The sequence below is a fragment of the Piliocolobus tephrosceles genome, chromosome 10 (assembly GCF_002776525.5).
Source record: "Piliocolobus tephrosceles isolate RC106 chromosome 10, ASM277652v3, whole genome shotgun sequence".
Lineage (NCBI taxonomy): Eukaryota > Metazoa > Chordata > Mammalia > Primates > Cercopithecidae > Piliocolobus > Piliocolobus tephrosceles.
Window position 1 is genome coordinate 28719038 of NC_045443.1, and position 14717 is coordinate 28733754.

General features: G+C 34.5%; 1 protein-coding gene across 8 annotated transcripts in view; it reads left to right on the top strand.

Annotated features, from left to right (window-relative positions):
* Positions 1–14717, top strand: part of CCDC91 (coiled-coil domain containing 91) — a 363292-nt gene that overhangs the window by 264224 nt on the left and 84351 nt on the right. For all 8 annotated transcript variants that reach the window (XM_026457081.1, XM_026457085.1, XM_026457082.1 and 5 more), the window contains 3 exons: positions 4770–4862; positions 4954–5022; positions 7383–7559. In XM_026457081.1, the coding sequence (XP_026312866.1) occupies positions 4770–4862; positions 4954–5022; positions 7383–7559 (339 nt within the window). The remainder of the gene's footprint in view (positions 1–4769; positions 4863–4953; positions 5023–7382; positions 7560–14717) is intronic.

The following is a 14717-nucleotide window of genomic DNA, read 5'->3' on the forward strand; positions in this document are numbered from 1 at the left end:
TGGGATGGTTGGATAACTTGCCAAGGGTTCAGAGCTGGATTTGGTGATTTAAAACACTAATCTGTCCTACCTCTTAGTCCCCCTCCCCCACAAAATACCCCAGATCACTAAAATGACACATAAAGGGACTGAAACAAAACCAACAAGCAAAAACTGACTAGGACAAATAAATATGAAAGGAGATAACAGGTATACAATTGTCAACTGATTTAGCAGAGAAAAGCAAGTTGTAATCTTGTTTATTGAGGTGGAACCCATGAAGAAGCTGGTTTGTCCTGCAAAACCCTCGAAAGCCATGGGTACAAACACTAGGTGCCGTGTAGCTCTGAAAACAAGAGGAATGGTTTGAAAGTCCATATGACTTGGCAGTTGTGTTCCCAAGTCCTCTTGTGCACTGTCTCAGTCAGCTCAGGCTACCGTTAAAAAGCACCCACCATAGATTGGCTTAAACAACAGGAATTTATATTTACAGTTCTGGAGGCTAGAAAGTCCAAGATCAAGGTTTCTGCTGAGTAGGCCTCTTCTTTTGGCTTGTAGGTAGCCACAGTCTTGCTGTGTGCGCACATAGAGAGAATGTGCGAGTGCTCTTTTCCCTATCCTCAGGACTTTGTCTAACCCCAGTTACCTCCTAAAGACCCTATCTCCAACTGCTATCACATTGTGGGTTAGGGCTTCGGCATATAAATTTGTGGGGGAGGGAGAGAGGTAAAAAATATTTAATCCTTAACACACACCATACTTAAGTACGGGACTTATTGTACACCCTAGCAGAACAAAAGAGAAATCAAAGCAGATAATCTCTGAACTCATAAAGAGCAAGAGAAGGCATGGGACTAAAAACAAGGAGATTAAACCAAAGACCATTACTGAGCAGTGAGGTCTCCACTATGCCTCTTAACACATTGATCCTAGAATGCTGAAAGTTTGGCTCATAGTACCACTTAGGAGACTGGAGAATTTTTTTCTAAGCAAAAAGACTGGCTCAAGAGAAAATGTTCATAGAACTAACATTTGGGAATCTCCACAACCATGAAAAATTAGTTCAATACCTTTTGTGGCTATTGTGAAGCTTACTCACATACACAGAATTTCCTTTCAACATTTTTGTGTTTGAGGTTTTAATATGAATGAACATAAAATTGTTACCAAACAAAAACATCTCAAATGAAAAAGTTACTGACTCAAAGGAACAAATGAAAAGAAACTTCAAGGAAACAGAGACGGTCCAGAAGTAGGGAGAGCCCTCCCCTTCAAAAAACTATAAAAAATATTTATATAGTTTTTTGTAGTTTTAATATAAATACAGTTTTATGAAGGTGAGAGGTCCTCCTACTTCAAGTGATCCTCCCACCTCAGCCTCCCAAGTAGCTGGGACTATAGGCTCATGCCACTATGCCCAACTAATTGTTGTATTTTTTGTAGAGACCAGGGTTTTGTCCTGTTGCCCAGGCTGATCTCTAACTCCTGGACTCAAGTAATCTGTCCATCTTAGCCTCTCAAGGTGTTGGATTTACATGTGTGAGCCACCTTGTACAGCCTCAAAAAAACTATAGTTATGATTTGTAAGAGAGAGAAAAGAACCAAATAACTGCAACAAAAATGCCCACTTTAGAAAGGGATAATGATGGAATAAATAGCAGTGATTGGTCAGTAGTAAATACAAAGTATTTCTGGACAAAAAGAGCAAGGATTCCTTTCTCCAAGGGTGGAACAATTTCATTGATTAGTTGCTCTAGCAGTCCATGATTCTTTTCTGTAGAGGTGTCTCCTTTGTTAGAAAAGGTGTAATTTGGTATTTTTTCTAGAGTACAGTTTGAGAGTATGCAGTAAAATATAAAACTTGCTCAATCTTCAGCCTGTTAATATGGTTTCTAGGAGTTTCTCGTAAGGCTATAATTGTAAAGTTTCACAAAGATGCATGCACAAAAATAAACATTTTTTTAAAGTGAAAAATTGGAAACAACATAAAAGTCAATAAAAAGGAGAATGGCAAAATATATATTAAATTTAACAAAACAAAACGAATAATGCTATACCATAGAGTTCCAAAAGGTTACAGAATAATATTTATATATAAATTCATTATATAAAATATTTAATAACCAGCTCTCCAGAAGGATGTTTGCCTAAATGCTATCAGTGATTTTCTTTGGGTAGTGAGACACTGGGAAATTTTTACTTCTTTATATTTTTTATAATTAGCATATATCAGTTTTACAAAAATCAAAATATATTTTATTGAAGCATATGGATTTTGAGTAGCCTCTTGTGAATTATTTGTTTGCTTTACAAATTATCTGTGTTTAATTTTAAGATCTAAATTTTGGCTGGGCACGGTGGCTCATGCCTGTAATCCCAGCACTTTGGTGGGAAGCCGAGGTGGGAAGATCACGTGAATTCAGGAGTTCAATTCCAGCCTGGTCAACATAGAGGAGGGAGGGAGGGAGGGAAAGAAGAAGAAAAAAGAGAAGAAAGAAAGGAGAAAATTTCCCCTTGCCATTAAGTATCTTTCTGAATCATCTGTCTCAATACCAATTGCAATTTATTCAGGAAATCATCTTATTTTAATAATAATAGTAGTCTGAAATGACCAAATTGGAAGCATAGATTAGTCTTATTCTATTACAGCAAAATCAAAATGAGGTCTTACTTGACATACTGATTACATTATGTAGCTTTTATTTGCTATAGGTAATAACGAGGTATAATGTACTGGGCTGCTTTTAGTATTAGATAATTACTACTACTGATAATGATTATATAGGGTATGATTATGGTTGAAATAATTAAAGACCTAGTAACTTACCTAGGCTCTCTAAGTCTCAGCTGACTCATCTGAAAATGAGAAGAATGTGGACGAATACAGCAGTTTGTTGTGAGAGTTTAATGTGGTACTACTACATGTAAAGCACTTCAACAGTGCCTGGAACCTCAAAAGTGCTGTTATTATCTGTAAGTTTGAGAAAAGCCAGTAACCCAGTTGTATTTTCTCAAGTGAATCTGTGATTTTACTTAGGTTATATTTTATGTAGGATGCTTCTTTCAAACAGTAATTTCAGGTTTATTCTTAAACAAGTTCAAAAATTGTCTTCTATTGTAGGATACTGTCAGAATTAAGAAATGACATTCAGGAATGAATTTTATAAACATTACATTGTCATTTTAGCTAATGTACCCTCTTCAAATTTAGTATTTATTGGGCCAGTTAGGGAATTTAGCCCACTTATAACAAATCAATTAGTGATTTATATTAGTTTCAGTTTGCTAACATTACCAGTTCTTTTTAAGCAATATTTGTGTTCTAATTATTAATAACTCCAAAAATTTTATTATATATTTTAATTCTAAACATTTTTGCTTTATTTGTGTTATGTTTACCTCTTCCCAAGTCTAAATTGAATATTTTCATCTCTTATAATTTTTTATCATTTTTAAGTCTAATTATTTGCCTGGTATATATATTTGCATATTTTCTCATATGTATATTTCAAATAGGATTAGGTATTGTTTCTGATCCTATGAAATTCTGTGTGCATCTAGATTTATGTAGAATACAAAATTAAAGTTTGTTATTAATACTTATACATTAATTATGTGGTAAGTCTACTCATTTGTTAATTAGCTGCCTTACATAATTTCATATAGTACTCATAATTTCTGAGTCATGTAATGATTTATATCACAGTTTAGATTTGTTTTTAAGGGAAAAAACACATCTTTCATGTGATTTTACTTATTCTCTTGAAAAACAGATGAAAAGTAGCATAATTAAAAACAAGAATAACAGACTATCTTAAGTAGACATGAACTGCTTGGTCACTTACTCTCAATATAGACTCTCTCCCTAAAAATGTTTTAAATAAGAACAACTTTAAAAGACATAAATCTATTTTAAAATATTGGATGTCAGATGAGTTCATATTTAAAGGAGGCTTGGATATAAATAGCATTCCAAATCTGAGAAAATGTCTTACTTGCCTTTAATAACTTAATGAAAAATATATGAGTAGCAATACATATTTTTTGGTTTTGTTTCCACATCAGTGCACTGTTCTGGAACAGTATTTGGCTCATGGCTATTGGAGATACTGAGGCTGCAAAAGTTGAATATTCTCAGAAAACTCTATTCAAACATCCCGTGATAACTGGTTGATAGTTATGTGAGCTTTTTCTGTAGCACATCAAAATGAAAATAGATACATTAACTTTATACACATTTATATTACCTGTTACATGATATTTCTTGGACTCATTTCATAGATTTAGTTTTTGAATCTGTGGTAAAATCTTGAGGTGACAACAATTAATAAATCTTTCAATTTTTTTTTAACAATGCCTTACTAGGAACGCAAATAATCTATGATGATAGTTGTTCATCAAGCATATATTTTATGTTTCTCAGTTATCATCTAATTGTTTCATTGCTTCTGTTGCTGCAAGCTAATAATAATCACTTTAGTGAGTAATTTTTCTAAACTTAATTTTGGAAAAGACATCATTTTCTGAATAATTTTTCAATTTTGACTAGTTGTTCTTAAGTTAGATTTCTTGTCGTATACTCTGTTGAACTTGGGGCTAGGAAATGTATCTTGGCTGATTATAGAAAGGTGATTTTAGTGATTTTTTTCTCCTAAGCCTTCATTTTAGGGAACTTTTCCTTTTGTAACTACTTCGATATTTCTGGACAAATGAATTCTACCAGCTACTCTCCTTGTTGATAGATCATCTGTCTCAGAGCCATAATATAATTTGCTTATCATTCCTTGTAGCATCAGAGGCTCCTTGAAATGCTAGATACAGAGAAGGAACTGTTAAAAGAAAAAATAAAGGAAGCTTTGATTCAGCAATCTCAAGAACAGAAGGTAATACTTTCACTGTGCTCAGAGTATAGAAAGAATGTGTTACCTCAAATAATACATTTAATGTTTTTCCAACTGTCTTATCATTTGACAGGAAATATTGGAGAAATGTTTGGAGGAAGAAAGGCAAAGAAATAAAGAGGCATTACTATCCGCTGCAAAGGTATTTCCATTTGTAATAGTGGGTTGCTTGTAAGTGGAAATAAAAAAACTGAATATATTAATAATATGCTGAATCTTTTATATAATATTTCATTCCATAAAAATCAACATTTTTATTTTTTTATTTTAAACTTAAGATATGACTACTTATATTCTTATTAAATTCACATCACACAATATAATGGTAGCATTGAAATGCTTTACAATATAGGTTATGAGTTACTTGTTATAAAGATCATATATGTTGGGACACTAATATCCACCTGCGATTTGTTGGATCTAACTAGAGATTGTGTGTGCATCTGTGTATCAAGGTAAGTAATTTTTTTTTTTTTTTTTGAGACGGAGTCTCACTCTGTCGCCCAGGCTGGAGTACAGTGGCCGGATCTCAGCTCACTGCAAGCTCCGCCTCCCGGGTTTACGCCATTCTCCCGCCTCAGCCTCCCGAGTAGCTGGGATTACAGGTGCCCGCCACCTCACCCGGCTAGTTTTTTGTATTTTTTAGTGGAGACGGGATTTCACCGGGTTAGCCAGGATGGTCTCGATCTCCTGACCTTGTGATCCGCCTGTCTCGGCCTCCCACAGTGCTGGGATTACAGGCTTGAGCCACCACCCCTGACAAGGTAAGTAATTTTTAAAGCCAAGTTTAAAATAACTCATCTAAATCATGTATTTATAGATATAAAATATACACACACCAACAAATACACTTTTAACACTTATTTTTGAGTTTTAGATTTAAAATTAAATTTAGCAAACAAATATTGAATGTCTCATATCTATGTATCACTATACCAGGGTTACATTTAAGGATGACTATGATTTTGTCTTTTTCTTAAATAATTTATAATCAGATAAGAAAAATATTATTTATATACCAAGAGGGCAAGGAGGAATGCATTAAATTATTATGAGTGTGTACATCTTATGTCTATGTCTTAGAAGTTTTTAAACAATAAATTACTTTTGAATTCAGCCTGAAAGGATGGCTAGCATTCTGAACAGAGTTTGAATTTTATTCCACAGGGTAAGGGAGACATACTGATATTTTAAAAACATGTTTGTGATGTAATGGTAATTGACATTAACTTTTGGGAAATTAGAGGCAACAAAAGCTAGAGGCAGGGAAAGAATTCATAGAATGCATCAAAATTCTGGCTACGAGATAGTGAGTGGTAGAAACAGACTTAGCAGTTTGGAAAGAAAAGAAATAGGCAAATTCTGGAAATATGGAGAAGATGGAGTCAACATATATGTTTGATGTGAATAATGTAGAAGGTGGCCAAGTTGTATACTGCTAGAGTATGGATTTAAGAACAAAATGGAAAGTAGCACTCTTTCTTTGGAATAGAGTTTGAGGTGATTTAAAGCAAAAAGTCGAATTTTAGAAAATTTGTATCTGTTTTCCAATACGTATGTTCCTGAATGAGATTTATGGTAACATTAACAAATGTGATTTTAAAATTTTGGTACAAAGAAATGTGTCAGCATCTGGAGAAGACATGTAACTCAATAAATCATTATTTTTCCCATAAAAATGTTAAAAATTATGTATCAATAAATGATTCATTCAGAGTACAAGAAAGGACTGTAATATAATAACATGAAATTTTCATTTGACATAATTTTATTTTCATTATGCCATGTAACCTTTAAGAACTAGTCCTTGTCAAGTTCTGATGTGAAATCATCAAGAATATCTACAGTTATCTAAACTGGCTACTAAATACTCAGTTTTTCCCACTACCTATCTGTATGAGACTGGGTTTTCTTTACATACTTCAACTAAAAAACACCATTACAGATTTCACACAGAAGGGAGAAAAAGGAATTAATTTAGCTGTCTTGTATTAAGTCAGATATTAAAGAGGTTTAAAGACACATACAGTGGAATTTTCCTTTTTTAATTTTGGAAAGAGTTATTTTTCATAAAATATATTAATATCAATGCAGTTAATGATATTAATTTTAAATGAATTTTATTTTTTCTTGAATTTCTAATATGGTATGTATTAATACATGTGATCAGCATAAACAAAATCTCTTTGATATCCTCAATAATTTTAAGATTGTAAACGGATCCTTAGACTATATAGTTTGAAATCTGCTACTTCACCCTAAGACCTGATTTCTTTGAAGATTAGAAATGCCATGGAAATTAAGTAGGAATATTTGTATAAAAAAGAATAATAGATTTTATTTTATAGCAGTTATTTGCTATGCATAAAAATAGCAATGTGAGAACTAAACACTATAGGATCAAAGTTTTTTTATCTTTTAGGTTAACCAAGTCTGTCTTACTCAAGAAATCATTATGCAGTCAATCTTTCAAATTTGTTCTGGTCTTTATTTATTTTGAAGCTTGAAAAAGAAGCAATGAAGGATGCAGTTTTAAAAGCCATAGAAGAAGAAAGAAAAAATTTGGAAAAAGCCCATGCTGAAGAAAGGGAATTATGGAAGACAGAACATGCAAAAGATCAAGAAAAAGTATCTCAGGAAATTCAAAAAGCTATACAAGAACAAAGAAAAATAAGTCAGGTTAGTAATATTAACTGTTTGTAAATATTTACTTTTTTTCTCATTTTTCTCAAAATGAAGTACCCTTACTCTTTTATTTTACTTAAAACAACCTTAGTAGATACTTATGACTTTTTAATTTTTAATTTTCATTTTGATGTTAATATTTTGAATTAATCATTTTTAATATTTTAATGTGCTTTCATCTTTCTGATATTGAAAACTTAGTAACTGACCATTTTACCCGTTTACTTTATTTTCTAAAAGGTCAAAACAAAATTTATGTTTAGTCATTGCAAATACATTAAACTTTGTGTTATTTTTCCTTTTCTCATACATAGAGACAAACACGCACACATGGACACAAACTCAATCAATACAAAATAATATATTTGTGTAGAAAACAATTTGATTCAATTAATTTATAATTCTAATTTGTAAATCTCTATACCTATAGTTGGTAACAATAATTAATAAAACCTCACAAATATTCCCTATAGTCTCATAAAGATACATAACGATCAACAGGTGTGGCCTACATGCAAAATAACTTTCGATTGTTTATCTGAACAATTAAAAACATTACCTTAGTTTGTTTTTCTGTGATTGAATTTGCACAGTCCTATTTTATCATTAGTCTTTTTATATATATATAGGCAGAAGTACTTAAATAAATCTTCCCTTAAGTATCAAAAGCAAAAGAACTCGGTTTCTCATGTTCAAACTGTTAAATATACTACAATTGTTCATTCACATTATAAATGCTGCTAAAATGACTAACCTTTCAGATCAACCCAGATTTTTTTTTATGACTCATTAATCTTAATGAAGCCTTAAAAAGCTCAGAGTTTTTAATACCCCAGACAAAAGTTACATTTTTTAAAGATGTCACTTGTTTATTCTCAGGAACACACAGTTACCCATTTATTACAAAAATTAAACAGATCTGTAGATAGCATCTATGGTAAGATAACAGTACTACAGTAGCAGATCTTTTTTTTTCTTGCATTTTTTTCACTAAAGCAGTATTACCTTTTAATTCTTACTGTAACCTATCAATAAATGTATATTGAGTACCTATCGCATATAAAGTGTTTGTCTGTCACTTCAGTTGGTTGAAATTTCATGCCAGTAAGGTCAAGTTCATTGGCTAAGTTCTTATTTGGGAGAGTTTATTTAAATTTGTTTTATGACCCCAAACATTCCTGTAACCTCACATTGATGTGGGCCATTCATCCCTTAAATTGGGTAAGAAGGAATGAAAAAATCAGCACATATTCATCATCCTAATGGAAAAAATATATCTTAAAGAGCACACTTCTCTGCTGATTTGTCAAAAGTCTACAAGAAACATGCAGTATATGATACACTACTTTGAAATTTGTCCTCTGTAGGTTCAGAATATGGTGAAGACAATCTAAACATGTCTTGAATAAATTACATTAATTTCCTTACACGTTTGCACGTTTTGCTAGAAAGTCTCTGCCAAGTTAAATTATATATCTCTGTATCATTTAGGTGGATTTCAGGACATTTATTTCTTTGTTTGGAACATTGTTCCTTATTTATTTTTCTTGACTCTGTATGTTGGTTTCTATCCATTAGAAATAACAGCTACCTCTCACAGTCTTCATTGACTCGCCTTGTACTGGTGAAGAACCACACCAATCAACGTAATCAGAGATTTTGTGGGCCTCTCAAATGTTTATGCTAATCCATACTGCTGTGTTTGTTGTTGGCACCCCATAGGTGTCTAAAGTACATGGTGTTCCAGTGCTCGCAGATAGGTGAGACAGAAGCCAGTTTCCCAGGAGCCCCTGGAAAAATTAGAACTTTGGACATGTAGTCCAACTGTTTCCCTCCCCAGGGAGAAGCTGCCATCTGAGGTTTTTTGCCCTCTTTCTTGGACTGAGCAGGTGGGTGGGCTATAGCAACTGTTTACTTGTTAATTTAATCCACCATCTTTGTTCTCACTGGCCTCTAGGCATCAGTGGTATGCCAGGTCCTGTTACTGCTCTGAGATAGGTAAGACTGAAGCGGGTAACCTGGGTAGTTTCTAGGAAGGTTGATTGGACATGTAATCCAACTTTCTCCCCACCAGAGAAGTTGAGAGCTGTGGATTTCCTTTGGATCATATGGCACTGTATTGGGTATAGGGATTGTGGTGAGAGTTAGGTCTTGAGTTTTCCTACCAGTTTCAATGTAGTTGGTTTCATGCTTGCCCAGGGTGAAGGACTCTCTCAATTTGTGTCTGAATTTTCCACAAAGGGTATTTGTGCATGCATCGTTGTTAATTGAGTGTGTCCGTGGAAGGACAAAGGATCCAGGGTTTTCCTGTTTCACCTCTTGTTGACATCATCTGGTATTTTAACGTTTTTCTAAATTCCCAAGGTAAAGGAAAAAGTAAATTAATAATGTATCTGATTATAATCATTAAACAAAATGAAAATTATGCTAGCTGTAAAATACCAGCTACAAGAAAAATAAGCATGTAGGAAACACGCAGTAAATATCCTTGAAGGGTACACTTCCCAGAAGATGCTTTTAATGACTTAATTGTATTTGTCCAAAATTTTCAAATAAGTTTATAGATGGCATTTATTAATTAATCATATTAGTTTCCTAGGAAAAGCCAATTGGAAAAACTAATATATTACTACAGATTGGTTTGTATAAAGTCCCATGAGTTTAATTAATTGTCCTAAATTAGTTTTGTTGCAAGACTAGAAATACAATTTATAAATAGACTTTACCCCTGGGCTGCTAGTGATAGGAATCTGAAATACTGCCTCTTCATTCTGTGCATATCCTGGAGGATTTTAACTATGAGTTTCACATTTATAATTAATGTCCTTGTTACTTCTTTTAGGAAAATCCCTCAAATAAAGGGCATTACAAAAGCTGACAGATCATTATCTGATAACAATAAGGGAAACAATAATAGTTCCCCATATTCAAGTTTCATTAAGTTGCCTTTATTCTAAGCAAATATATTAAGCTAGTTTAGCTAAAAAGGTATTTTTATTTATTTTTGTTTTTGTTTTTTTGTAGCTTTGCCTGCAGAAAATAGTAGCAGTAAGATAATAGCAGAATTGGTGGTGGTGGGGATGGCAATAATTAACAATATTGACTTATTAATTCAATTCTAAGTGCTGAGCACTTTTATAATTTTTTTAGATGTTTCATCTCAATTCCTCACAACCACATTATGAAGTAGGTACTATTATTATCCCCATTGATACAGATGGGGAGACTAAAGCTTACAGAGATTATGTAACTTGTTTTAGGCCATGTGACTTTTTAGAAAAGTCAGCAGACAGTATTCAAGTTCAGGCAGCGTAACTCCTGAGGCCTTTAATTTGCCACTACTCGATTCTATCTCCCTGTGTTCTCATCTTAGTATAAAGTACAGATTTATGTCATTTATCATTTAATATATGAAATGATCCTAGGAAATTAACAGATAAGTTCTATAGGCAAAATTTTAAGAAGGTGTTACTTTTATGTATTCATCCATTCTGTAACATTTATGGTGCCTCTGCCATGTATTGGCACTGTTAGACGTTTCTGACACACAACATTAAGCAAGATAGACAAGGCCCCTGTGCTTTCATAGAGCTAACATTCAAGTTGGAAAACAGCTATGATACGCAAGATAATGCCGTGTGGTGCTGTGGGCTAGGAAGAAAAAATTCGGGGTTATATATTTAGCTGATAATGGTTGTAGGGGATTTCTTTAGACAATATAGTTAGGAAAGAAGCCAAACCCAGTAAATTTTCATTTCATATAATTCAATTTATATGAGATTCTAGAGAAGACAAAAGCGATATGAGAGAAGACACATAACTAGTTACAATATCTGGGGGCAGGGGAATTTTTCGAGGGCAATGATAATGTTTTTTATCTTGATTGTGATAGCGCTTCTATTTGGCAAAACTTACCAAATTACACACTTAATATTCGTGAAAATTATAGGTAAGTAATACCTTAATAGAGCTGATTTTAAAAAACAAATGACTTTCAGAATAACTGGATGGATGATGATTTTGGAAGTAATTTCATTTACTGAGGTGAGAAAAGGTTAAGTTTCATGGGATTAAAAAATCTAATTTGTGGCCGGGTGCGGTGGCTCAAGCCTGTAATCCCAGCACTTTGGGAGGCCGAGACGGGCGGATCATGAGGTCAGGAGATCGAGACCATCCTGGCTAACATGGTGAAACCCCGTCTCTACTAAAAAATACAAAAAAACTAGCCGGGCAGGGTGTCCGGCACCTGTAGTCCCAGCTACTCCGGAGGCTGAGGCAGGAGAATGGCGTAAACCCGGGAGGCAGATCTTGCAGTGAGCTGAGATCCAGCCACTGCACTCCAGCCTGGGCGTCAGACCGAGACTCTACTAAAAACTACAAAAAAAAAACTAGCCGGGCGAGGTGGCGGGTGCCTGTAGTCCCAGCTACTTGGGAGGCTGAGGCAGGAGAATGGCATAAACCCGGGAGGTGGAGCTTGCAGTGAGCTGAGATCCGGCCATGGCACTCCAGCCTGGGCGACAGAGCAAGACTCTGTCTCAAAAAAAAAAAAAAAAAAAAAAAAAAAATCTAATTTGTGTGTATTAAATGTGTGATGCTTATTCATGAGCCTAGAGGAAATGTTGAGTAGGCAGTTAGAAATTTAGAAATGGAATTCAGGGGAGTTGTCAGGGCTGGAAATAGAAATTTTCGATTAATAAGCATATAGTTGTTATTTAAAACCAAATAAATAAACAGGAAATATTTTCTGGATAAGATTTTATGACATTCTTTTATGGATTGTGTCCATCTTCTACCTAGAAAGAATATGGCCACTTTAGATTAACTGTGTAATACTGTAAATATTACTGTGTAATACTGTAAATAGTTTCACATGTAACATATTTCACATGTACTCAGATGAAATAATGAAAGTGTTAAACTTACTGGTGCTGTCTGTGTCACCCTGTAACCCATGATTGAGTAGCCAGGCATTCATCCAGACTTTCTAGGAAGCTCAGGTCACCACTATGAACAGCAGCTTCTGCCACTTTCTACTGAGCCCCTGCCTAGATGCAGAGGCCACTGCTCATTCTGTCTGGCAGCTAGTTGGGATACATGGAGCCTGAAGAGGCCCTCTCCAGGGACCTATAAACTGTTCTGAGTATTAACTGAAGGCACTGACTTTTTAAAAGCTTGGAAGCCATTTTTAAATTCTAAGGTGAAGGTCACTTCACAGCACTTGAATGTTCTTTTAAAGAAAACTAAAACCATAATTAACAGCAATTAATATATTTCTTTGTCTACTAAGTCACAGTAGAAATTAGGAAATGATCTAGTGTGGCAACGCAAAAACATTGTGTAACTTAAGCCACCTAAATTATTCCTGAGAAATGAAAAGGGAAAAATCAGCTTCTGCTTTAGAATTTACCTCTAGATTTCCTCTCTGCTAGTACTGGATTTACTGAGGAGATAAATGTTAAACTGTGACAGAAAACCGAGTACCTAAGGATTGTGGTAGATAATTCTCAGAATTTATTTGAGAGATGTTTTCCTTTGGCCTTGATCGCAAGTTAAGACTAATTCTTAGCATTGATTGTAGATTGTACATTTTTTCTGAGATACTAAAAGGAAATTTATGACCTTGGCTTATTGATTTTCATATTAAATTAATTCTGAGTCACTTAAAAGTCTTTGTTAAGTAACGGAAAGGACGTTTGTTATTGACACCAAAGTAGGCAAAAAGAGGATAGTCATTAATTTTGCTGTTCTAGCAAAGTCCTGTAAAAGAACTCCAGTGCATACAGACCCTGAAACGATGTCTGACGTTGGAAGCTCTTCATAATAGTTATAACCACAGCCACTGTAATTTGGGGTTATGTTTTCCCCAGAAGCCACAGACATTACAATCAGTGGTTAAATTTTCCTTAAGAAATTTAGTACTGCCACCTGACCCCTCTTTTAAAAAAGGAAATAACATTTCTGTTTTAGCTTAGCAGGCTAGTTTCACAACCCTGAAGTTTTTCTGTGCTGACTTCTTTAGTTTTGATTCATTCATTCATTTTTAAGTTCTTATTTATGGCCGGGCACGGTGGCTCAAGCCTGTAATCCCAGCACTTTGGGAGGCCGAGACGGGCGGATCACGAGGTCAGGAGATCGAGACCATCCTTGCTAACACAGTGAAACCCCGTCTCTACTAAAAAAATAGTTTTTTTTCCCAAAAAAACTAGCCGGGCGAGGTGGCAGGCGCCTGTAGTCCCAGCTACTTAGGAGGCTGAGGCAGGAGAATGGCGTGAACCCAGGACGCGGAGCTTCAGTGAGCTGAGATCCGGCCACTGCACTCCAGCCTGGGTGACAGAGCAAGACTCCGTCTCAAAAAAAAAAAAAAGTTCTTATTTACAATACTTTGATAGTAACCTAGTTGGTAATAAAATCATAATGACATTTTAAATTATCAAATGTATCATATCTATAGAGAAATGATACCTTTTCATCCAAGTCCTTTCTTCCTTCTATTTTTCTTCAGTTATAGTCATTCAGTGAGATGTCTGTAACACAACATCTGCCAAGTTCTCCAGTCCAAAGAATGAGAATTCATCCTAGATTTTTCCTTTTGTCCTCATTTGCATATCTTTTTTATTTTATTTTATTTTATTTTATTTTGAGATGGAGTCTCACTCTGTCACCCAGGCTGGAGTGCTGTGGTACCATCTTAGCTCACTGCAACCTCCGCCTCCTGGCTTCAAGTGATTCTTCTGCCTCAGCCTCCCGAATAGCTACAACTACAGGCGCATGCCGCCATGCCTGGCTAATGTTTGTATTTTTAGTAGAGATGGGGTTTCACCATATTGGCTAGACTGGTCTCAACTACTGACCTTGTAATCCACCCACCTCACATCTTTTAATTATCCAAACCTTTCTATTTTACCTGAAAAATAATCCTTAAACATATACACTTACTTCAAACCTGTTATCTTTGTCTCAGTTAATATTTTTAATGCTTACCTTGACCTCCTATATAGACTTCTTTACCTCCAGTTTTGTGCCTTTTCAACTTAGAGCAAAAAATGGATGTCATTCTCCCACTTGAAAGTCTTCAGTGCCTCCCTGTAGCCTGTAAGATAAAAGTTCAAACGACTTAGCATAAAACATACATCTTTCATTGATCTGGTCTTT